The sequence below is a fragment of the Octopus bimaculoides genome, chromosome 1 (genome assembly GCF_001194135.2).
Source record: "Octopus bimaculoides isolate UCB-OBI-ISO-001 chromosome 1, ASM119413v2, whole genome shotgun sequence".
Taxonomy (NCBI): domain Eukaryota; kingdom Metazoa; phylum Mollusca; class Cephalopoda; order Octopoda; family Octopodidae; genus Octopus; species Octopus bimaculoides.
The window spans coordinates 57,507,014-57,531,675 of NC_068981.1; the positions used below are offsets into that span (position 1 = coordinate 57,507,014).

The 24,662-nt window shown below is 33.8% G+C and overlaps 1 protein-coding gene across 2 annotated transcripts in view; it reads right to left on the reverse strand.

Annotated features, from left to right (window-relative positions):
• The window catches only part of LOC106869154 (leucine-rich repeat serine/threonine-protein kinase 2), a 132,225-nt gene that overhangs the window by 19,403 nt on the left and 88,160 nt on the right, over window positions 1–24,662 (reverse strand). For both annotated transcript variants that reach the window (XM_014914759.2, XM_014914760.2), the window contains exons 40-55: window positions 23,551–23,647; window positions 22,773–22,827; window positions 21,308–21,436; window positions 20,283–20,441; window positions 19,669–19,781; window positions 18,243–18,331; window positions 16,825–16,919; window positions 14,130–14,201; window positions 12,184–12,263; window positions 10,520–10,644; window positions 10,176–10,282; window positions 8,955–9,028; window positions 8,034–8,097; window positions 7,529–7,594; window positions 2,226–2,393; window positions 1,625–1,723 (exon numbers count right to left, since the gene is read on the reverse strand). In XM_014914759.2, coding sequence (XP_014770245.1) covers window positions 1,625–1,723; window positions 2,226–2,393; window positions 7,529–7,594; window positions 8,034–8,097; window positions 8,955–9,028; window positions 10,176–10,282; window positions 10,520–10,644; window positions 12,184–12,263; window positions 14,130–14,201; window positions 16,825–16,919; window positions 18,243–18,331; window positions 19,669–19,781; window positions 20,283–20,441; window positions 21,308–21,436; window positions 22,773–22,827; window positions 23,551–23,647 — 1,592 coding nt within the window. The remainder of the gene's footprint in view (window positions 1–1,624; window positions 1,724–2,225; window positions 2,394–7,528; window positions 7,595–8,033; window positions 8,098–8,954; window positions 9,029–10,175; window positions 10,283–10,519; window positions 10,645–12,183; window positions 12,264–14,129; window positions 14,202–16,824; window positions 16,920–18,242; window positions 18,332–19,668; window positions 19,782–20,282; window positions 20,442–21,307; window positions 21,437–22,772; window positions 22,828–23,550; window positions 23,648–24,662) is intronic.

Consider the following 24,662-nt stretch of genomic DNA (forward strand, 5'->3'; position numbering starts at 1 on the left):
GCTCAAATTGACCTTAAAGACTACAACCACAGTGCTGGACACGCCTGACAAAAACAGAAGATAGAAAACCCACCCCTCCACTCCTCTAAATCCTAAAACATGAGATTTACTCTATCAAGAAAAAGTAGTACAGTCCAATAAAGAGTTTAATATTCCGGAAGCTCCACTAAAAGAGAACAAAGTAACATGAATGAAGCAGAAAGCCAAACACAAACGTCAGTTTCAACTGCAGAAAATCTGCAGGGACAAGAGAATGCACAGGAAATACCCAAAATAGATGCAGGATTCAGACACACACCAACTGAAGATATACCAGTGGTTTAAAAGCACCAGACTGAAAGCAGAAACAGAAAGTCTGATAATCACTGCACAAGATCAGCATCTTACAACCAGATTTTATCATCACTGTATCATCAATGATGGAACAGATCCACAGAACAGGATCTGTAGAAAATATGAAGAAACAATCAATTGTATTGTCTCTGGATGGTTAGAAATAGTGAAGAATGAATACATCCACAAACATAACAAGGCAGCAGCATATCTGCACAGGAGAATATGTAGGAGTCACAAGATCAAGACAACTAAGAAGTGGTAGAATCAGCAACCAAACATAGTCACTAAGAACAATGATTTCATCATCCTCTAGAACATGCTCATTCATAGTGGCAAAGAGATAAAAGCCAACAAACCTGACATTGTTATCAGGGACAAAAGGATGGGAGGTGTATAGTTATCAACATTGTAATACCTCTTGAAAGAAATGAGTGAAAGTCACAGAAAAGCTTATTGAGTACAAAGCTCTGGAGATCAAAATCAAGAGGACATGGTGAAATACCAAGACTGAAATAATTCCAGTGCTCTATGACTCATGAAGAAAAGAATGGAAAAGTTCACCAACCATATTCCAGGCAATATCAACATTTATGTAGTTCAGAAGATTGCAACCCACATACTACTGAGAGAGCTGTCAATCATGTGAAGTCTTACCCATAGTTTGGACCTAGCACAAGATATAAAACAGGAAGCACAAAATAACAACAAAAATGATGATGGTAGTCTGAAAACATTACCACATGGTATTTTTATAACTAGTAGAACTATTAACTTCATGACATTACAAAAATCATGACTCCTTGGTACAAGTAGAATCTTAAGATAAGCATTGAATATCTGAAGAAACAAGAAGTGGCTTGATGTCCAACAGTAGAATTAATTACTAACACAACTGCAGTGCAAATCATTATCATAATTTTAAGTCTGCTTTCCATGCTGACATGGGTGGGACAGGTTGTCATGGTCTGAGTTCTTTCTTGCCAGTAGCTATTGCTCTCATTGACTAGTGCTTATTCTAGGGCTGGATGTCCTTTATATAGTCAACCATGTTATAGGGTGTACTGGGTGCATTTTCTTATGGTACCAGTACTACAATAGGAACATGGTCATAGTCATACAGTTCTGAGGAAGTTATATTCTATTCTAGCAACTCAAGTAGTTGACACATTTTTATCTTAACAACCAGAGAAGGATGAAAGGAAAATCTTGAATTTAATCTTAGAAAGTGATGGTAACAGCACGACCAGAGCACACTGATTAGGATCAATAATAGAGTAAATAAACTTACCAGACATGTCGTTGATAGACTGAATACAAGTACATTGGCTGGTTTGAGGTCTCGGTATATTATTTGAAGACCATGCAAATACATGAGGCCCTCAGCAATCTGAATTTAGAAAAATCACAAGCATTTTATATATATATATATATATATATATATATATATATATATATATATATACACACATATATATATCATTGTCACTTAATGTCTGTTTTCATGCTGGCATGGGTTGTGTGTATGTGTGTGTGCAGGGTAAATAGATGGATGGATATGGATATATATAAGCTATGGAGTAACTGTTATTGATACAGATAATCAAGTTTCTTTGAACTCTAAAATTTAGCATGGTTTATAACATATATTTGTTAGGACAAAGTCAGTGAGAGATAGCAGTGAAAGATGTAGACAAAAAGAGAAGGAATCAAAGAAAGAAAAAGAGAGTTGGAAAATGATAAAAGGAGAAAGAGAAGAGAAAGGAAAATGTGAAGTATTAAAAAAAAGAGAGGAGAAAATAGGAAGGAAGAGGAGAAAGAGGAGAAAAATGTGGTAAGAATGACAGAAACGATGATGGCAATGATGAAGAGGAGAAATACTATTTTCTTACCTGCAAAGCTATTCTATGGGCGAGTGTGACACTGACGATTTTTCTTGATGCCAATGCATGTCCCAAAGAGCCATAAGTTGCAAGTTCCATGACCATCATACGTGGCTTGAGGCCAACAGCAAGCAAACATACAACACTGGGATGTTTTAGTCTGCGTAGTATGGTTGTCTAAATAATGGAAATGTTTATAATGATAAGGAAAGCTTCAGTATGATTATGCAATTACATATAGATATGCATACACACATAAATACAGTTTGTGACACAGTTCCATGTTCCTTGTAATGCACACTTTTGAAAATCATACAAATGTGAGATCAGTTAAGTACATATATTTTTTAAAAACTTTAAATAATCTTCATATATTCTCTGTCAATTTTCAACTTCACTCATTTCTTCTATATTGCTTCTTGTATGGGTAAGTTATATATATATATATATATATATATATATGTATGTATATATATGTAAGTATATAGTAAATCCCAAAAAACAAAGAACAAACACAAAAAAAAAAAACAACGTGAAGACGTGGTACATGTAAAATATTAGCAGATGCTCAAGGAAGGAAAGAAAGGTGGTTTTACATTTCAAGCAAAGCTCTTCTTCAGAAACAGGAAAGAGAGGAAAGTCCAATAGAAAAGGCAAATGGAGGAAAAAAAATCGCCAACAATTCACATGCGGTTACATTTTGAAATATGTTTGCACACACACACACACACACACACACACACAAGCACATACAGACACATGCACACACAAATATGTGCATATGCAATAGGAATATTTGCCAGAGTTACAGGTATTGAACTCAGATTGCTATGTCTCAATGACCAGGACTTTGTTAGTGATCGATGATATCAGGAGACAAGTGAAATCACTGCATCGACTCAAATGCAATTTGCTCAATTATTGATGACACCAGCAAAATACTGACCGCTCAGATCTCTTGTAGTACAAGTTATCATTAAGAATTTATCTTGTGTGCTCTTTTCCCTTGACAGAAACATTACATATAAATAGAATTGTCTGCTCATTAGCTGCTAGTGGTGGCATACACCTAAAAGTTGTCAGTTACTAATACAGACATCACTCACAACTACTGAGTTTTTCTCAATATGAAAAACCTCACAAACTGTTCAACTATTTAACTGGTGCAAACATATCTTATCTGTTGGTTCTAATGACAATACATTGTTTTAGTTAATGACAAATATTTTTGCATTCATAATTTCACATGAACTTCTTGTTTTTGTATCTATCTCCCATCAATTCAACTAAATCATTATACTGGTGACAACCAAAAACCAGAAATAACCGTATTGTTATACATATGTATACTGCATGCTTAACAATTCACACAAACATACATCTTAATATGTTTGAAATGTATATAGGTAAAAGTACATGTAAACACAAGCACATGTACACATGGATACAGATGACTATTTACAGGTAAAAATGTTCAAGTCCTAAAATATGTGGAAAAACTGGTATATACAACTTAGAGCATGTAGAGTTTGATATAGCCAGGTGGGTGGGGGTGAGAGGAAAGCCTTGAGTTAAGAAATTTATAAGAAAATTATTTAAAACAAACATATCTAAAACGAAACTGTTTAAAAGAGGATATCACAAGAAAAACATAATTTCATCATGGCAAAAGTAATACAAGGGTAACAACTAATATAAGATTAAAGGGAAATGAACAGGATGAAAAACATTTTACAGAACAAGCAGCTAAAAAAAAACAAAAAACAACAGCAACAGTAAAATTCCAACAGAATATGGGGGAAAATGGGAAAATTATCAAGGAGAAAGAAGAAATTAAGCTTGAGGATTGAAAAAGAGTCAGGATAAAGATTTCAGGATAAAGATTTCAGGATAAAGATTTCAGGATAAAGATTTCAGGATAAATAGTGAAAAAAAAAGGTTCAAAATGCTAGTAGCTTTAAGATTCAATACATTTCAGTGTTTCAGTTCAAAAAGGTTCAGAGTACATCACCTATTAGGCAGTTAAAGGTTAGAAAGCAAGAATCTCAATGTGCATCTGTAAAAGTTCAGTTATTCCAATTTCTGCTTCAAAGTAAACCCATTCTGAAAAAGAATGAAGAATTTCTCACAAATATAATGGACATCTCACCAGTACAGTAAGAGCCATGATTGTAGGAACTTGAAGCTCTAAAATAGACCAGAGTATCTTGAAGGGAGTTGAACTGGTTAGCATAAAAGCCCTAGATATATTTGGATAGATACATGAGTAACTTTATAGCCAGATACTTAAAATATGTTTTGTACATAGTTTACATTTTCTGTCATGAGGCTGTCACCAATTAATACTTTTATGCTGTATATTATCCTTTTAGCCAAACAATTACCATTTAAAAGTAGTTGCTGTGTTCTATACCATTGCAAGTAGGTGACTGCATATTATTACTGACATCAGAGAGCTTTTTAGTAAAAAATTAGTTAACATAAGAAAAAAGTTTTTACAGCAAGAATAGCTAACTTTCAATTTGAAGACCCTATGCTATCCTCTGAGGAAATGCCAAGTTGCTAAGTTTAGGAATTCTTTAGCTAAGTTAGTCTTTACTTTAAAGCTGAAAGTTGGATTAAACTATAGAAATGTCCAAGTTTGAGTCCTATTTCTAAATTTATTGGAGCTAGCTTATATGACAGATCTGCTAAGAAGATATGCTGTCTTATATTGAAAAGTAAATACCCAAGAATGCTAAGTAGATGATTAGAGTATTTGCTAATGTAGAATAATTTCCACTGCTTAAATATCTTACCAGAAGAAATTATTCTTCATTTGCAATCTTGTAAAGAGTCAACTATCTGCCTATACTATATATCACTCTCTAAGATAGTTAATTCATTGGTAAAGACTAAATCTACTAATCTTTAAGTTTAAAGTAACATCTACAAAATTTACTGTATTAAGATTAGTTCCATCACAATATCTAAGGTTAGTTCTACCACAATATTCTTCATGCCACTAAAGGACCTAATTATATCTTGCATCCATTCTGGGAAACAAGCAATCTGTCATCATCCCTGTAAATGTCTCCTCTGAAATTGGGAAATTCCTTGTGCAAAGAAATCAAAATAAAGACTCATATGATCATGCACAGCTCAGTTTCATTGAAAAACTCTACCTAAAAATAGAATTGGTATTCTCTAAGAGCCACAGTGCCTCAGTAAACTGGACCTGTCAACAAAAAATAGTTTCAAACACGACAAACCTCAACAAAAGAGAGACTGGTATATAAAACAGCTTTTTGTAGTTAAGGGTAATGAAATTTTGAGTGGATATATATAATTCCTGCAGTAAAAGGGTTAATATATGTCAAATCAAATCTAAATGTGTTTTTAACTATTCATATCTTAGTTTTAGCCACATTAATTTAGTAGAATTTCAAAAAAAAAAAGAAAAAAAAAAAGAACTTTATGGCCCTTAAGAGTTATAAAAAAAGGTAGACAGAATCAATTCTGTGGTCTTTTTAAGAACAATTGCTATATTTCTAGGCTTTTAATTTACAGAATTATTGATATTAGCTACTGACACCTTGAACATGTTGGTACTATTGCTGGAAAGAAATATTTTATAAATATCTTTTAAAATACCATAGAAGTTCTTATCTGTTAAAACAAAAGTTTTCTTAGAATTTCATAGAAAATGTAAACTTTAGGGAGCTTTGAAAATTGTCATTAAATTCCTCGAATTTAGCTATTTTTATCAAATTAAAAAGATCTGTTATGAACTGCTCTAGATCTTTAATTACTGGACAGGTTATTCTGGATTCCAATAAGTGTGTGTGTGTGTGTGTGTGTGTGTGTGTGTGTGTGTGTGCGCGCACGTGTGTGCACGTGCGTGCATGTGCAACAGGTTTCCACACACTTTCTCTTTACAAAATTTACTCACAAAGCACTGGTTAACCTGGGGCTATAGTAGAAGATACTTGCTTAAGGCACCACACAGTGGGACTGAAGTCAGAACCTTGTGACTGCAAAGTGAACTTCTTAACCACACAGCTTTTAATTACATCTGTATATACACACATACACACATATATCCAGAAAGAGAGAGAGAGAGAGGGGGGGGGCAATAGAGGTTAATGATTAATGACGGCTCGAAAACCTTTGGAAGAAGTAAAATGTATGTACACGTGTTACAGTCATCAAATTATCAAAATAATTAATGACTATGCCAGTACTTCCAGTAACTGGACACATTATCTGTAGTCATTATAATAAGTAAATGTTAAAAATTATTATAACTGTTAATAAAAATAATTATGGCACAAGATCAATTTTAGTAGTGTTAAGTTTATAGTTGATGGAAATGTCCCAAGTATATTTCAGTTACAGACATCTCAAGCATTATGTATGGAAGCAGTGTGTTCATGAAAATCCTGTCATAACATGAAATTCTACAATATGAAGCCTATCTCTCTATTAACTTTTATATTCATCATTGTCATTATCATCATACAATGTTCACATTTTCATGCTTACATGAGTCAAATAGAATTTGTTGAAGCAGATTTTTCTATGGCTGGATATCTTTCCTATCCCCAACTTTCACTTTTTTCCAAGCAAGGTATTATTTTCCCAGGGGTAGACACGTTTATCACAGCAGACTGAAAACGATCAACATTGCTTGTATGAAGATGGTGTATATTTACAATAATCATGTGATGTTTAGACAAGGGTACATACAAACACACATACATCTATGTACATATTTATGTTTATTTGCTTCTTTCAGTTTTCACCAAACAAATCCACTTGTAAGGCCTTGGTCAGCCCACAGCTATAGTAGAAGACATTTGCCCAAGGTACCACATAGTTGGGAAGCCAGCTTCTTAACTACAGAGCCACACTAACATATAGATGTTAATGACAATAAGCTTCACATTGCAGAATTTCAAATTATGGCAAGACTTTTAGGCATGCAATACTTCCATAACGTAGGAGGTTTCTGTATTATTTTATTCAGCTTGTAGAGATAAAAAGTAAAGTTGACCAAGACAGGATTTTAACTCCAAACATTGAGGGATATATCATTAAACAGTGTATTGCCTTTAGTATAAGGTTCCATTTCTTCTGTCAACTCACAGCCTTTATCACGTTATTACAATTATCAATTCTAATTTATAATGACTGTGCAGAGGTGAAGTATGCTTTCAATTCTATTTAGTTGTTCATTTAATGATGCACTATCAAGCAGAGGTTTGTGATTCAGCAGAATTCTTTAAAATATTGATTTCTACTAAGCTTTGAATCAAATTAATATTTCTTACCTCTTTTCTCAGTATTTTATGAGGGTGGTTAATGGCATTGTTGAGAAACAGTTTCACAGCAACAGGCTAGAAATGAAAACATATTGTTTCAAACGTCATGAATCCTACAAAAGTATAAATTCTTCTATAATTTTTCCTAGAAAATTTTAAATCTGATTATAATTAATAACAAATTCTCTACTATATATTAAATGGAAATTATGTATTTAAACTCTAAATCTTAGTACAACAAGCCTACGATAAAAATTGAACAGCCACAGTTACAACACTGTGAATTGCTTCTAAACATTTTACCAATGATCTAGAAAGAAAATCATGAAAATCCATGAGCAAAATAAAATCACATGTAATGCCTACTACAATTCTTATATAAAAGGACATCTTAAATTGATATTTGGTTCATTTATATTTAATCAACTGAACTAAAAGGAAAGTGAATAATTTTTTTTCTATTTATAAAGATGAACTTGAAATATTTTAATTAGAATGTATGAATTATACATACACTATTTCGATAAGTAGCTTGATAGACAACACCATATTCTCCTTTACCAAGCAAATTTTTGGAGCTGCATATCAAAAAAGTAAAAAATGTAATATTAGTACTAATAGCAGAACCACCAATATGATATTAACTTGAGTTGGTAACAACTGGGAAAAAAATTCTCCTTTTAATAAAAGGAGCCTATGGTACATAATGTATTATATGTTGGACATTATACAGTCATAAAAAGATAATGCGATTTAAGTGGGTTAATTCTTTTACAAAACATATAAGGCAAGTATTTTATTCCAGTATGTGAAATATGAAGTGGATAAAATCTATTTTATACACTTAATAGAAATACATAGAATAAAATGTCCTAGTCAGGAATACAAGAGAATATTTTCAGTTGGATATGAACTTATTAACTATCAGGTATAAGTTCAGTAGCTTATCCAAAGGGTCATTTTACTTGTTTCTATAGGTGAAAAATTTCTTAAAGATTAGAGATTCAACTAATGGTAGCAGGAAAGCTACCGTAATCTTGTGAAATGAGAATGGACATTCTTCTTTATTCTTCATACAGACTAACCTATCCTGAGCTTGCTACAACACTGATACAATACAATATAACAACAATTTAATAGAATGCATATTGATTTCAAATTTTGGCTCAAGGCCAGCAAGTTTGCGGGAGGGAGTAAGTCAATTACATTGACCCCAGTGCTCAACTGCTAATCATTTTATCGACCCCAAAAGGGTGAAAAGTAAAGTCAACCTTGTTGGAATTTGAACTCAGAAAGTAAAGATGGATGAAATGCCCCTAAACATTTTGCCTGAATTGCTCTCGATTCTGCCAGTTCACTGCCTTAATGCAATACAATGCTTATTAAAATGCAATCATAAATTCATATAAAAATAAAAGCAAAAATATTATATTACATTTTTTGCAGTTGAAATTGTTCTTGCTGTAGGTGAAATTCTTTATCCAGATCATTGAGAGTAATATCAGGTGCCTTGAAAACAACAACAATAATAATAATGGATAAAATTACAAAAATGAATGGAGTGATGTACAAATTATTTATTTTCAATTAGTGAATTTGCTTAGAGCCTAGTTAGAATTGTTGAGTGATTAAAAGTATTATTTAGTGCAAACAGAAAAAAAAATCCTATAAAGATAGATTTATAGAGAGGTTTTTTACAGTATATGAAATACTGGTTTCAAATTTTGGTACAAGGCCAACAATTTAAGGGGAGGGGTAAGCTAGTTACATTGACCCCAGTGCTCAACTGGTACTTATTTTATTAACTCCATAGGATGAAAGCAAAGTTGACCTTGCAAAATTTGAAGTCAGAACATTAAGTTGGAAGACATGCCACTAAGCATTTTGTCCACACTGTAATGATTCTGTCAGCTCACTGCATTTTAGTATGTGAAATATTAAAAGTTTAGTAGTAGTTTACACTGAGAAGACATTATACACTAAGGTTTGTTATGTCATAATGAAGACATGACAACTTAGTCTCCATCACTGCACTAAAAACACTATTCACATAACAGAAACACAGCACCACACCTCTTTTACAGATAAGCAACTGAATCAATCTTCACAAGCTTATAAATGTTGAGCATCATAATTTCTGATGATCTGTAATAATGATCTCACAAAGCCAAAACTACATCTCAAAAATTAAAAGTAAAGATAGGCTTTTAAGATTATGAAGCAGTGGTTAAAGATGGTGAGATATTTGTTGAGACATGACTTGGTTTCTAGAATGAAGCATTTGATTGCTCTGATGCTGCCAAGCAAAATGGGAAGTATAGTAAAATTACCATGAGGTGTGAAATATCCAACATTTTGGACAGTGTCCTTCTTCAGAGTAAAATCGACAAAAGGGAAACAAAAGACAGTTTCATGTAAGCTTCATGTCTATCACTCTATTCAAAATTGTGGGTATTCTATTTCCGATAGCAATTTCACTGTACTTTTTCTGTTGCTTTTTCCAAATAATTCAAGTCTTACTAATGCAGATTACCACTAGTCTCCTTGGATCCTGTTTTATCAATCACACACACACACACACACACACACACACACACATTATATATATATATAAGAAAGAAAGAAAACTAATAAATAATAATGTCTTGATATTTACCACTAATGACAGTAAAACGATACCATCATGATTGGGGCATTTCAAAAAACTTGTCTTATCTGATTGTTCTACTAAATATTCCAAGTCAAAAAGATGTTTGTTTTCTTCTGCAGAAAAATTAAAGTAGATAAACAAAAGTTTAGATTTAAAAGTCAATATGACAAAAATAAAATCCCTGCTACTGAACACTATACATATTCATACACACAAAGCACAATCATAGATGCACACATATAAGCACAAACACATATAGATGTTTATTTAAATTTAAAAAGAAAAGTACAGACAATAAAAAAAAATCATATGTAAAGTAAAAGCACATAAATTATATCAGATATACACACCAGGACAATGTGGGCATGGAGCAAGTATTTGTACAGTTTTATTTCCAAATATGTCAGTTGCTAGTAATCCTGGATACCATTCTTCAATCAGAGAATCAATATGATCAGCTATTTCTCCCATTAATCTGGAAAATTTACAAATGAATATGTATTACTATATCTAATTGACATCAAATTTTAGTAAGCCCTTTTTTGCTGTGTAGTTGAAAGGCTTGCCTGCCAGCCATGTGGTCTTGGGTTTAGTCCACTGTGTAGTACCTTGGGCAAGTGTCCTCTCATACAGCCATGGACTAACCAAAGCCTGCTGAGTGGATTTGGCACATGGAAACTGAATGAAGCCCGTCATGTGTGTGTGTGTGTGTGTGTGTGTGTGTATGTATACCTCCCCCACACACACACACACATGAAGGGGATGCTGAAAAGTTCCTGATTTCGGGTAAAAGAAAATATAGGAGGATCAGTAAATTATGATTTTATTCAACATATGTCCCCCTCAGATTCACACACGCATTGCAGTGTTCCTTCAGTTTTTCTAAGCCTTGTAAAAGAACTTGGAAGTTTGGGTCTCCAGCCAGGCTTTTTGCGATACCCTTTAAAGCCAAGAAATTTTCAGCACCCCCTTGTGTGCGCATGTGCGTGCGTGCATGTGTGTGTGTGTGTGTGTGTGCACGCATGTGCATGCAATTATCTTGACATTATATAGTTGATGCATCATCATATTAGCAAGGTTGTTTATTTCTAGCCTTCCATGAAAAGTAAATCAAGCTATGGGAAAATATATCCTTACATGGAAACAGGATGGGCATCCAGCTGTAGGAAATCTGTCATAACAAGTTCCATCTGACCCATGCCAGCATGGAAAAGTGAATGACAAATGATGATAATGATATAAATTGCTTGCATTGGCACAACATCACAAATTTGTTGGGGAGGGATAGACATGTGAATTCGTTCACTAGAGTCACATTTTTATTAACTTCAGGTATAGACAACCAAATCTCTACACTAGTGCTGCTATCTTTCTAACATCAGATATAGGCTGAGTTTGTGTTTCAGACTGATTTCAGAGGAATAAAAGACAAGGTTGACCATAGCAGGTTTGGACTCAGAATGTAAAGAGATGAAACTAAGTATTATAAGCCATTTACTTTAGTACTGTCCTATCTCTGCTACTACACTACCTATTTTTTAAAAAAGTAATGTCCATAGTTGGAGTTTGGAAAAGAAAACAGATGATGAATGTAATTATAATATTTCATTATAATTTTGGCACAAAGCAATCAATTTTGAGGGAAGGTGAAGTCAATTACTGACTCCAAAAAAGGATGAAGGGCAAAGTCAACCTTGGCAACTTTTATATTCAGAGTTTAAAGCTGGAAGAAATGCCACTAAGCATTTTGCCCAGCACAGTAATAATTCTGTCAGCTCATGCCTTGAAAGTAATTATAGTAATAACAGTGTTATCATGTAGCACAAATAAGACACTGAGCAGGCTGGTCTATAGCATAGAGCTTGACACTTTTCTAAACTGATGTGCTTACAGATGTCTATTGTATTTCATAATCAAATTTAATAGAGCTACTGTCACACTTCTGAGTGAAGTTATATATCATATTTAACCATATTAGAAACTCAAGCATAATAAAAATATCATTTCCCTATACCTCGATCCATGATTTGCTGGTACTTTAATGTGAATCTCATCATTTTCAGCTTGATACATTTCAAGATGGAAATACATGTTCTGAAGAAAAGAAATTTGAAAACACAACATTAATAATTTTAGCAATAAACAATATTGATAGAACAAATTAACAATATTTATTTTATTTTTTTCAACTATAAGCAAAAGACCTAAAATTTTGAGAGAGGTAGGATAGTCAATTACCAATGCTCAACTGGTAATCATTTTATTAAAACTGAAAAGATGGAAGGCAAAGTTGACCTCATGGAATTTATACTTAGAACACTGTTCAGTGATGTTCCTCCAAGATCAGTTCATGAATTTTCCTGATGTTTTCATTCATTCAGGAGCTCCATGGTCGCCCTGAACGAGATTGGTTTTCAAGTAACAAGTGACCATTCCTAAAGCATGAAAACCACTCATAAACTTCTGTTTTGCTCATGGCAGCATCCTTGTAAGCTGTTAGAAGCATGAGAATTGTTTTGGCTGCTGTTTTCCCTAGTAGTTTCAAGAATTTCATGGAAACATGCTGTTCTTTCATTTCAGCATCAGAAAAGTTGACAAACAGGAAAGAAGTACTGTAAAACAAAAATGCACCACATGGCAGTACGACTCCATCCACCAGCAGTGGTCAGCAGACTGAAGCCTGAAGATCACATCAAGTGGCTTCTAGTGGTGGAAGCCCAAACTACAATGAGCTTATCCCACAGAGAACATTTTCTGTTACTTTTGGGTCCACCTTCGTAGATGAGAGGAAATAGGAACTCACATAGACAATCTCACACTAAAACACATGCATACACACATACACATGCATACACACATACACATGCACATATATTTGGTGATACAAACTGGGAAATAGAACTCTAAACATGTGTATTGTTTGAGAAGTGCAAATGCACAAAACTTTTGACCCTTGATTCACTTTGTAGCTTTTGCTGATTAAATTATTTAGCATCGTCATTTAATATCTCCTTTTTCATGGGTTGGATGGTTCAACATTAACTGACAAGCCAGAGGAGTGTGCCAAGCTTCCATGTCTGCTTTGGCATGATTTCTCCAGCAAAATGTCCTTCCTAATGCCAACCATTTCAATGATTGTACTAGGTGTTTCTTTTTGGGGCACCAGCACTGGTGAAGTCACCAAGTACTTGCAAGAGAAGTTTATTCGGTTTCTGTCTACCAATTTCACTCACAAATAATTAGTCAGCACATGGCCATAACATAGAATGGTTCGCCAACAGCATTCATGCAGTGAAACTGAATCCCTAACCATGTGATTCTGATGTGAACTTCTTAACCATACAGCTATGTCTGTGCCCTTAAAACAAAACGTATTAATTAAAATTTAAGATGGTGAGTTAGCAGTGTTGACAAAACATTGGATAGAAAGCTTTGTTAGGCAGGTGACTGATAACATTCTTAGATTGTCCCTTGACATAATCACACAAAACAAACACTCACGGCCCCCACATAGCACACTGGTAGCTATACAAAAAACATTGTTTAACACTTACAATCATCAACCAATTCTCTATGCTCTGAGTTCAAATCATGTGATCAAACTTTGCTTTTCACCCTTTCAGGGTCAATAAATAAAGAACCAGTCCAGTGGGGTGGACTGGGGAATTGTTAAAGCATTGGATGTCAAGCTTTGTAGTATTTGTTCTGATTCTGTGTGTTGTGTGTTTAAATGTCCCTTCCTGTCACAGAAATGAAAGAATGACGACGTATCTGTCAGGGGATGCAGCCAACAGTTAACACTAGTAATTGAAACAATAATGGAAACATAGCTTTTTTGGTTCAGTTGAAACACTGGCTTCCATCATATCTCCACACCACCACGACCACATTATTAAATAAAACATGTATTTTTGATTTATGGTTTAAAATATTCAACTGAAATAATTTTGGAGTACTTACATCTGACCAATACACATACAGTCCTCTACAGTAATACTCGATCTCTTTTGGAACAGTTGCAGAAAATAAAGTCTGAAGAAATAATAAAACAATTAAAATTTTTTAGACTTACATGTTTATGTATATGTAGGTAGTTATATATGTACATATATAAGTGTGTGTTTGTGTGTGTGTGTGTGTGTGTCCATGTGTGTATCCATGCGTGCATACGTGTGTGTGTGCATGCACACTTTACACAAATATATACAGTGACTACCTTTGGCATTGAGTGCACTTTACCACTTACTCCTCCATGACAGCTAAGCAGGTGACTGATAACATTCTTCCAGGTATATCCTTTCATATAATACATAAAACAAAAGCCCACAACACATATAAACGTCACTGGATTTCATGCACTACCTGCAATCTCCCTCACTTCTCAAAGTATAAGCAAAGCTTTTGGATATCAAGAAACGTTTTACCAAATGGCTCAGCAGGAACGGACTTCCTGCTGATAAAGGTATCGCATTTGTTGATTTTGCTTTCATATTACACACACATAACAATCCCCACTCCACAAACTTTACTTTTCAGCTCAACAGCCTTACTGTCATGCACAACTCTTAAGTGCAGATACTCTAATAGTGAATCCAAACCATAAGTCAATTAGACCTGGTGATGTTCCACTGATTATCATCAAACAGTGCTGTCCCATCTTCACTAAATGCTTTCATCTTTGTCTCCAGGAATATATCCCAAGACATGGCAAACACAATAGTACATCCCATTCTTAAGAGAAGTGTCTTTGGTCCAAGCAACTACCAATCTACTGTCCTCACTTCCAGCTATTCTAAAATGTTGAAGATTATTGAGAACAACCATTTTTTTTTACAACTTAGTGTCTTTTTGCTACCTCACAACCTCTAATTATTTTACATGAGGGTCACATATATATCACTTGTCAACACTTCATCTTAAAGACTAAGCACAATCTTATGGTGTCAGCAGAGATCAATTACTCACTCTTTAAAAGGCTAATATCAGAATACTGCCCATATAACTAGCCTACTAATGTTGCTACACATACAATCATCCATTTATACTGCTTTACTTTAACCTCTGCTCCTCTCTTTCTTTAACACTCACACACATACACATCGAAAGATACATCTACACCAAACAATACACTTACAGCCTGAGAGCCTTGAAACACCACCAAAGGTAGATGCGGTGCCTATAAAGCATGTGATTGAGATAAAAAGGAGGTGGATGTGATTAAAGTTACAAGTTGAAGGAAGGAATGAACTATTGATATGATATTAATGATGATGATGATGATGATGATGAAGAGGAGGAGGAGGATGATGATAAATATGACTGCAATAACATCAATGATGTTAATGTTGATAGTGAAAATAATAATGACAATCATATGATATTGAAGATGGTTACAATGTAAAACAAAAATCAAATGAAGAATGATAACAACGACAGCGATGATGACGGTGATGGTGATGTGATATGATATGTCATTTATGAATGAACAGATAATAAGCAGAGGTGGTGATGGCAATGAATTGACTTCGAAGATATTTTTAAAAGGAAACTATCAAACATACATGGATATTTCAGGAAGTATTAATAGATATATTTAGTTTTAATGTTTAAACATATATCCCCCACCCACCCAACTAAATTATGATGACCTTCATGTTGCTTATTAACCAACCATAAAATATAAATGGTATCTGTGGTAAGCCAAGCAAAGGGAAGGGAGTAAACAGAACTATGTACAAAGTCTGATAAAAAAATATCAGGACTGTTGCTATGGTAACAGAGCTAAATTATGCAGTGTGAAGTCACATGGCATAGATGGACCCTGAACACTATTGCTCATGCACATGAAGTTATAGTGATCCCAATCTCTATCATTGTTTATAGCTGTGCTTGGAAGTAAAGTGTGTAGAGTATGGTTGTCACACCACAGACGTCCCATCAGTGGCCATGGCAGAGAAAATATGTGTCTGTGTATGTGCGCATGTGGAAAAAGACACAGTTTGGAGGTCATTCCAACCAAGAATCTTTCCAAAAATCAAATCCCTCTTGAAAAGAACAAGATTTCAAGACATTAAGGAAGTCCAAGAGAATGCAACGATGCAGCTGCTCAGTATCTCAAAAAGGAGTTCGAGGAATGTTCCATCAATGGAAACGATGCTGGATAAAGTGTGTAGCTTCAAAAGGAGACTACTATGAAAGAGATTAAATGTCAAACTGATATGTGTTATAGTTTTCTTTCTATAGCACCAGTCCCGATAGTTTTTGATCAGATTTTGTATAGTTGAAAAATGTATATAAATTTGTATGCCATGGAGAGATGTTAGCACTGACCATTTCAAGCAGAGGTCTTCTTTAGAGGGAAAAAATATTTAATATTTACATCATTGAGCCTAGAATGTGAAGCAAAGAGAAGTATTAAAGATGGATAATTATAATTATAAGAAACTTTAAAAAAATAGTTGCAGATGGGGAGGTGCTAAAATGTTGCATCAGATTAAGAGGAGTGGTAATTATATAACTATATACATATCTTGTCAAGGAGCACAAAATATTTTAGATGTAACAATTTTTTGAATTCCCAGTCACATAATAACAGAACACCTTTTTGTCGACATGTTTGTGCATCTAAAGAAAAGAACCAAACAAAAACAATTACCGGTTTTTGAAAGAATGCAATCAGCCTTGCCAGCAGTCTCATCCATATTCCAGTTGGGGCAAGAGGCATGCGGTAAATGCGGGAGATAAAATTAGCTGAAAATTTAAAAGAAAGCTTTTCATTTACTGTCATCAAAAGCCCATGTGAAGAGTAATAAGAACTGTTGTAGTTATCTGGTAAGCAACTTAATCTGAGTCTATATATTGAAACTAAAGCAATTACATTGTGAAAGAGACATTTTAGTAGTCTAAAAACACACAAAAAAATGTGAACTTCACTTTTTCGATTCATTACTTGAAGTATCAAATTTTTCATCACACTACTGTCATCCAGTCATTAACACAATCCCTGACACCTCAAAAGATAAATGTAAGTGAATTTAAGAGATTTTTGTGTGTACTTTAGCTGGTCAAAAGAGCTTTTCCATGATATATTTGCTAAAGGGAATTTGATTGAATGGAAATAAAGTTATCCATAAAAAGGCTAGTGGAAACTGTCCTTTACTTCATACTTATGAATAGAAATAAAGTTTACAGATCCAACATTAACATGACATTTCAAATGAGCAGAGTAAAAGAACCAGCAACCATCTGTCTCATGGTTATGCTAACTGTTTTAGATATGGACACCTTCTCAACTCTCCTGCCTTTTTACCAGCTCATTTGGGATGTAACAGCTAGAGGAGGAGAGAGACAGCTGCACCAGCACACAGCTGGTACTCATTTTCAATTGACTACACTGGAGCAATGTAAAATGAAGTGCCATGCCAAAGGACACAACATCCCAGCTAGTCCAGGAATTGAACTCACATTATGATCATGTGTCAAACACTGCCTTAACCACTTGGCCACAGGCTGATATGAGCTGAGTAAAAGCAAATATATAAAAAGAAAATATGCCATGTCAAAAAATACAGGAAGAATTAAATTATTCCAATAAAGGACAAGAACTCAACTGATGATGTTCATGTTATCCATGTGTTGGATTTAAGCAGTTTAAGTCTTTCAATCAACAATAAAGTAAATAAATCTCCATTAGTTTTGATGATGAACTTTTTATATTTTGCATCAAAATATTCAGTTATTTGAGCAACTGAACTATCTGTTAATTGAATTATCATGTATGTGGCTGAATATTCCCCAGAATAGGCTTTTTAAAGATATACACATGTCTGTGGCAGAACCAGTATGATGCAGTGTGTGATGAGGACTTTTGAATTGCAAAAGCTAGGGTTACTTTGAGGCTATGGTAAATGAAACAGGACCAAGTTGCCACACACTGGAATCAAACAAGGGACCTCACGTTGATAACAACAATATGAACTTTAACAGCTAAAAATCACCCAAGTAGAATAACACCACCCACCTCCACCACAAAAAAAACACAAGGATTACAAAAATAGCTGTTTTGTCACTAACTTTGGGGAATTTTCACTTGAGGAGGTATAGTTGGCAACCGGCAAGGTATCAGGAGCTCATCTTGGTTCTTTGGTAAAGCAATTTCAAACCTAAAAGGAGAAGAACAAAATAAAAAAAAAGATATCATCGTCATCAACTTCACCACTGTTTGTGTCTGTATTTTTCTGATGATAGCATACTACTACTACCACCACCACAACAGATAATAATAATAATAATAATAATAATAATAATAATAATAATAATAATAATGATAATAATGATAATAATAATAATAATAATAAAAATCCTTTTCTAACATAGGCACAAGGCCTGAAATTTGGTGGAGGGGTATAGTTGATTACATCGACCCCAGTGTTTCACTGGTACTTTAGACACAAGACAATTTTGAGAGGAGAGTGCCAAACAATTTACATTAACCCAGTACATAACTGGTGCTTTAATTTATTGACACTGGAGGGATGAAAGGCAAAGTTGACTTCAGTAGGATTTGAACTTGGAATGTAAACAACCAGAATTGCCACAAGGCATTTCATGCTCACAATCTTCAGTAAAATTTATTATGCCAGTACGAAATCAACTGAATTACTTCTATCACACATATTATATAAACCTAATCAGAGTGTAAACATAGCAGAGATAAGACAGAGCCGACCTGGAGGCTTTATTATTTCAAATATTTCTCTCTTCTTTTAAGGTGGCAACTTGGCAGAACTGTTACCATGCCAGGCAAAATGCTTAGTAACATTTTGTCCATCTTTACATTCTGAGTTCAAATGCTACCAAGGTTGATTATGCCTTTCATCCTCTCAGGGTCGATAAAATAAGTACCAGTTGAGCACTGGAATTGATGTAATTGACTTACTCTATCCCTGAACTTGCTGACCTTGTGCCAAGATTTGAAACCAATATTTCTCTCTACTGAGTTCAAATCCTACAAAGGCTGTTTGATGGAAATGACAAAAATAAACTTTAGTGATATATTGCTGTTGAATTGTTAGCCAACTGTGCTAATTCCTCAACAAGATTGGCCTTGTTTCCTCTCAAAATAAAATCATAATATAAAGCTGGCCCCAGCATTGCTACAGAACTGAGAACATTAGATGACAGATTTAGAGGAGTAACAAGAAAATTCTACCAAGGTTAACTTTACTTTCATTGTTTGAAGGCTGATAAAGTATCTATTAACATTGGTTTTGAATTTTGGCATAAGGCCAGCAGTTTTGGGGGAGGAGATAAATTGATTACATTGATTCCAGTGCTCAGCTGGTATTTATTTTATTGATCCTGAAAGGGTGAAGGACAAAGTCGATCTCAGCGGAATTTGAACTTAGAATGTAAAGATGGACAAAATGCCACTAAACATTTTGCCCGGCCAGTTAATATTGAGATCATAATAAAACAGAACAAAAGAATAGTGTCTTACTTTTCCAGTAATTTTATATACTGTGGAATATGGCTTGGAGGGAAGACATAATTTGATTCTGAATCAATGATTTTTCCAGTAAAAAGCATCTTTAAGTGTTTCTTGTGTATGGTCTGTGAGGAAATCAAAATAATTGTTAATTGATACAGCTTACAAAGCAAAAAAAAACCCCAAAGTGGTTAATATAACCAAAAGGAACAATAATAAACTCCCTTATTAACCACCAAGACTACCACAACCATCACTATGAAATGACAACTTCCAGATCTTATTTTCTGACTGGATAAAAATTATCAAACTTTAAACCTCTGTAGCTTTTTAAAAAAAACTTTTCTGGAACATGTGAATTCAGCTCTGAGATTCAGCAAGAAAAATTACATCTATACATCAAATTTGAAAATTTTCACTTAAATTTAAAATTTCAAAAATTGAGGCCAAACAGAAAAGAAATCCCTGTTATTATCACTGATTACTCTACATACACAGTCCCTGTGTCTATATTAACTACTTATAACCATCACAACATTCCCAAATGATACACTGAAACTACTGACTACATATATTTATACCTCTGTCATAAATATGTTAAAGTATAATATAAAAGATTATCTCACTCCTTGTTCGGTCACATAAGGATTGATCTGCTTGACTGTGACAATTTGTGCCAACATCCTACATAACCAAGCTGGATCAATGAAGAAGAGGTCTTTTAGTTGGTGACCAGCTTCATCAAAATGTCGTAGCACACCTGTATTGTCAAGAAAATGGACAGCCTAAAGAGAGAGAGAGAGAAAAGATACACAAGTGAATGGTTGGATTATCATATTAAGTTGTTTTTATACTGCATCAAACTAATCATAGATAAAATATTTTATTCAACCTCTGAATAAACAAATATCAGTAAACAACTAAATATGTTTTCAGTGAGCAGACATGTGTTTCTAGTACAGTATATAAAATAAACTATCAAAGGAACCAATATTCAGGTATTTGCTCTGCTAGAAACAACAACCAAATCTCACTCAAATCACAATATTGTCTTAAAAAAAAAAAAAAGAAAGACACATTGGGTAATGTAATACTCTATATATTCTGGTTAAAAAAAAAGAGAGAGAATGTGAACATAGAGCTGGAACACCTTTTAGCACAGGCCTGTTTAATCTGCACTGATCTTGAGCTAAACAACACAACAAAATAAGATTTTATGCATACATAAGTGTTTACATCCTCGTCATTGTTTTAATGTCTATTTTTCTCATACTTGCATAGGTCAGATAGAATTTATTGAGAAAGAGGTTCTACAGCCTGATGCCCTTCTTGTCATGAACATTCACCTGTCTCCACACAAGGTAATATTTTTCCATGATCAGACATGCTTTTATGGAGGATTGAAAAGGAATAAAAACCACTTGTACGATAGTAGCACTCATTTAGTAGCACTCAATGTAAAATCCAGGAAACACAAAGACACACACACACATTATATATAATAGCCTTCCACTCACAAGGCTTTGGCTGGCCTGGGGTTACAGTAGAAGGCACTAGCCCAAGGTGTCATGCAGTAAGACTGAACCCAAAACCACATGGCTGGAAAACAAACTTAACTGCACCTCATTATCAAATATTATACATGAATTACCTGATTAAATTCTTCTTGACTCATATTGAGCTGATACATTTTCAGTAATGTCATCATTTCTTGGTAATTTAGAACTGGATAACCATTTTTCAGAGTAGCAGCTGTATTTGTAACCACCTCACCTAGTTTCTGCAATAAACCAAAAAAATTCAAAACATTTAAAGACAGCTTCCTGCATTAGTAGTTATTATTATTTTCCCAGCATGGCTGAATTCTAAGGTTGAAACCAATACAAGAAGACCGCTTCATTTCTAACATTTTAAATTCATTTACTTTATTAATGTTCTTGGAAAAAGCATAGCTGTTACAAATCCCCATTCCTTTTAAAAAATTGCAGGTCTACAAGTATGTATAAGACCAATATTGATTTCCTATTTTAGCACAACCCATAAATTGCTCTTTTTTTATTGACCCTGGAAGGTTGAAAGAAGGTAGTGAGCTGGCAGAATTATCAACACATAAAACAAAATACTAAGTGACATTTCTAGCTCTTTATGTTCTGAGTCCAAATCTCATTGAGGTCAACTTTGCCTTTCATCTCTTTAGGGTTGCTAAAATAAAGTGCTAGTCATGTACTAGGGTTGATGTCATTGATTTTCCTTCTTCCCTTGAAATTGTTAGCCTTGAATCCTGCAACAGACTGGCATCCTGTTCAGGATGAATGTTGTGATCTCAGTCACTTATACACCATGGAAACTGAGGAACTGGCCTTACGAATCTTAGGGCTCAAGGAAAAAAAAATAGTTGAATGGCAGAGTCACTCATAAAAAGATTTTAACTAAATTTGGTAAAGTATATAGTCTGCAAATTATTCATCGTATTTCATTTCTCCAGACTAATATTCCACCTGTTATGACTAAATCTGTACATTTATAGTAATTTCATATTTAATAATTCTGCAATTGTCTGGAAACACCAGAATAACAAGTCACTAAACTGACTTACATAAACTATATATGTACATATATGAATATATAACTGTCTGTATCCTATTACACTGTATCATTGTGTGGTGTGAGATGACTAAAAAAGCTCAGGAAAGGTATCTGGTCATAAAACACTGCCTCAAAAGATATGTTTAACCCATATCAGCATAGAAAAGTGAGCAAAAAAAGGTTCTTATGATTATGGTGGTTATATATATATATACATACATATAACTCCAATTACTATTTATCATATTTGTCATACGGTGCCAGCTTATAACAGCACTGCTCCTTCACTGAGCTAATGAGGGACCTTCTATATGATCACTCAATCAGTTAGAAATAGCAGCTGAAAAACCACACCTACTGTCTTGGAAAAGTACACATTAAATAATGTAGTCCTTGGTGAACTACAGAAAGGGAAAAAATACAGTGTTCATGGCTGCATTGCTCTTGATCATAGATCTGCTTAAAAGGGTTGACCTGGAGCTAAACAACTACTTCTTCTCTACAACATAAAAAGAAAAACATTGATTTACCAAATAATTAGCAGGAACTTTTTGCCCCATCACAGGTTCTCCATGCACTTTATATCTGTTGAAAAAAGACAGAAAGTAAAAATACACATTATCAGCATTCTCACTTACATCAACCTCATCTTTATAACTGTCATGATCTGTTCCATGTCTGAGCAGATACAACCAAATAACAAACTAATTCTTATTCTTTCACCAGTGATGTACTTGTGTCCGGGTCAGAACTATCTATAAACTGGTCCCCTACACAGGCATTTATAGACAAGAATTATCATCAAAAATAATATTTACCTATTTACATATTTTGTACATTTTAGGATTAATATAATTAAGACCTGTATTCAAGAGTGCAGTGATGTTCCATTCCAAATTCAATGAAATATCTAAATATATGTTAATGTTCATGGTTTTCAAGGAGTTTCTGCTGCAACACTAAATTTTTCTCCATCATAAATCAAGTATAACAGTTTATTTATTATTTTGAAATAATTGTTTTTCTCATTTGGGTATAGTTTTGCTCATATAAGTGCTTCTGTATGCATGCTAGTTTGGATGACTTTAAAACCATCTTGACAAGTTTCATTGACCCAAACTTCTAAGATTGCCAGCTCAAATTTGAGACAAATGTCAGTTCTTACATAATATTTATTCAAAGATAATTTCAGCAGAGATGCCTCACTTGTCTTCTAATCCTGCAGTTTTTCATTGATTCCAGGATTTAAACTCAGAATATAGTTGGAGCGGGTAAAATACTGGTTTTAATTAACAAAATATTACTCACGAATCAATGACAAATTTAATGGTATTTCTGAGGTGTTCCATGGTTTTGTTTTCTGTCCGAGTGTCCACCATAATGACATCATAAATTTTAGGAAAGTCTAGAAATAGTAAAATGAGTAATAACAGAAAAGGAATGAAACATTATAATCTACCGTTTACCCTTTATTATAAATCTAAGGCTTTGTCCCTACATAAGAAAACAACATTTCAAGGTTTTAAAATCCTCAACTAACACAATGGCAATATATTATTAATTCTTGAAATTCTTAAAAGTACAGTGACAGAGAGATACAAATTCAATTGCTACTGAAGCCTTTGTATTATATTGATTTCTTTCAACTAAGTATGAAGCAAATATTTGTCTTCTTCAAGTAGCTGCAACAAAGATGTAGGAGCAGGGCAGAGCAGAGAAATTTCAAGAGTATTTGTCCCTCATTAGCTTTACATGGTCCTCACTTTCATGTTCTTTCATGTGTGTCTCTCAATGATAATAATGTAAATGAGTGGTCTTCATTCTTCATAAGGGTGCATAAGTTACCAAAATATAAGACCCAATATGGCTTTGTTTTCAGTATGATAGCAGTGGCCAGCAAAGTCTATCTTTTATCAAGCAACAATAGCAAAGATGGATGGAATGTGTTCATAAATTCTTCTCTTTGAAATGTTTTGAGTCCTCATAAGAGGTCTGGTTAAGGCAATCTTGAAACTGTTTCAGAGTTCAGGTTTTGGCTTTCTACACATACCCAGTAAAAGGCTGGCCTTCCTGATTTTGGAATATTCAATTGTGAATATTTGTTGGAAAGGTATATAATTTATAAAAGATCTAAAATCTTTGACACTAAAAATTCCAATTATTTTTTAGGATATGCATTAGGACATCTAATTTATAATAAAATTGAAAAACAAAAAATACTCTTAGTACATCCTTCCTAGCCAAAAAAAACTAAGATAAAAAATTATACTTTGAGATAACAATTATAACCTGATTACTGAAAATCAAGGACAAAGCAGCATAAAAATATATATACCTAAACTGATAAGCCCATACAATTTAATATTTTAAGTAGTAACCTCGGTTGGAATGCACTACCTGAGACATTATAGTTGTCCCCC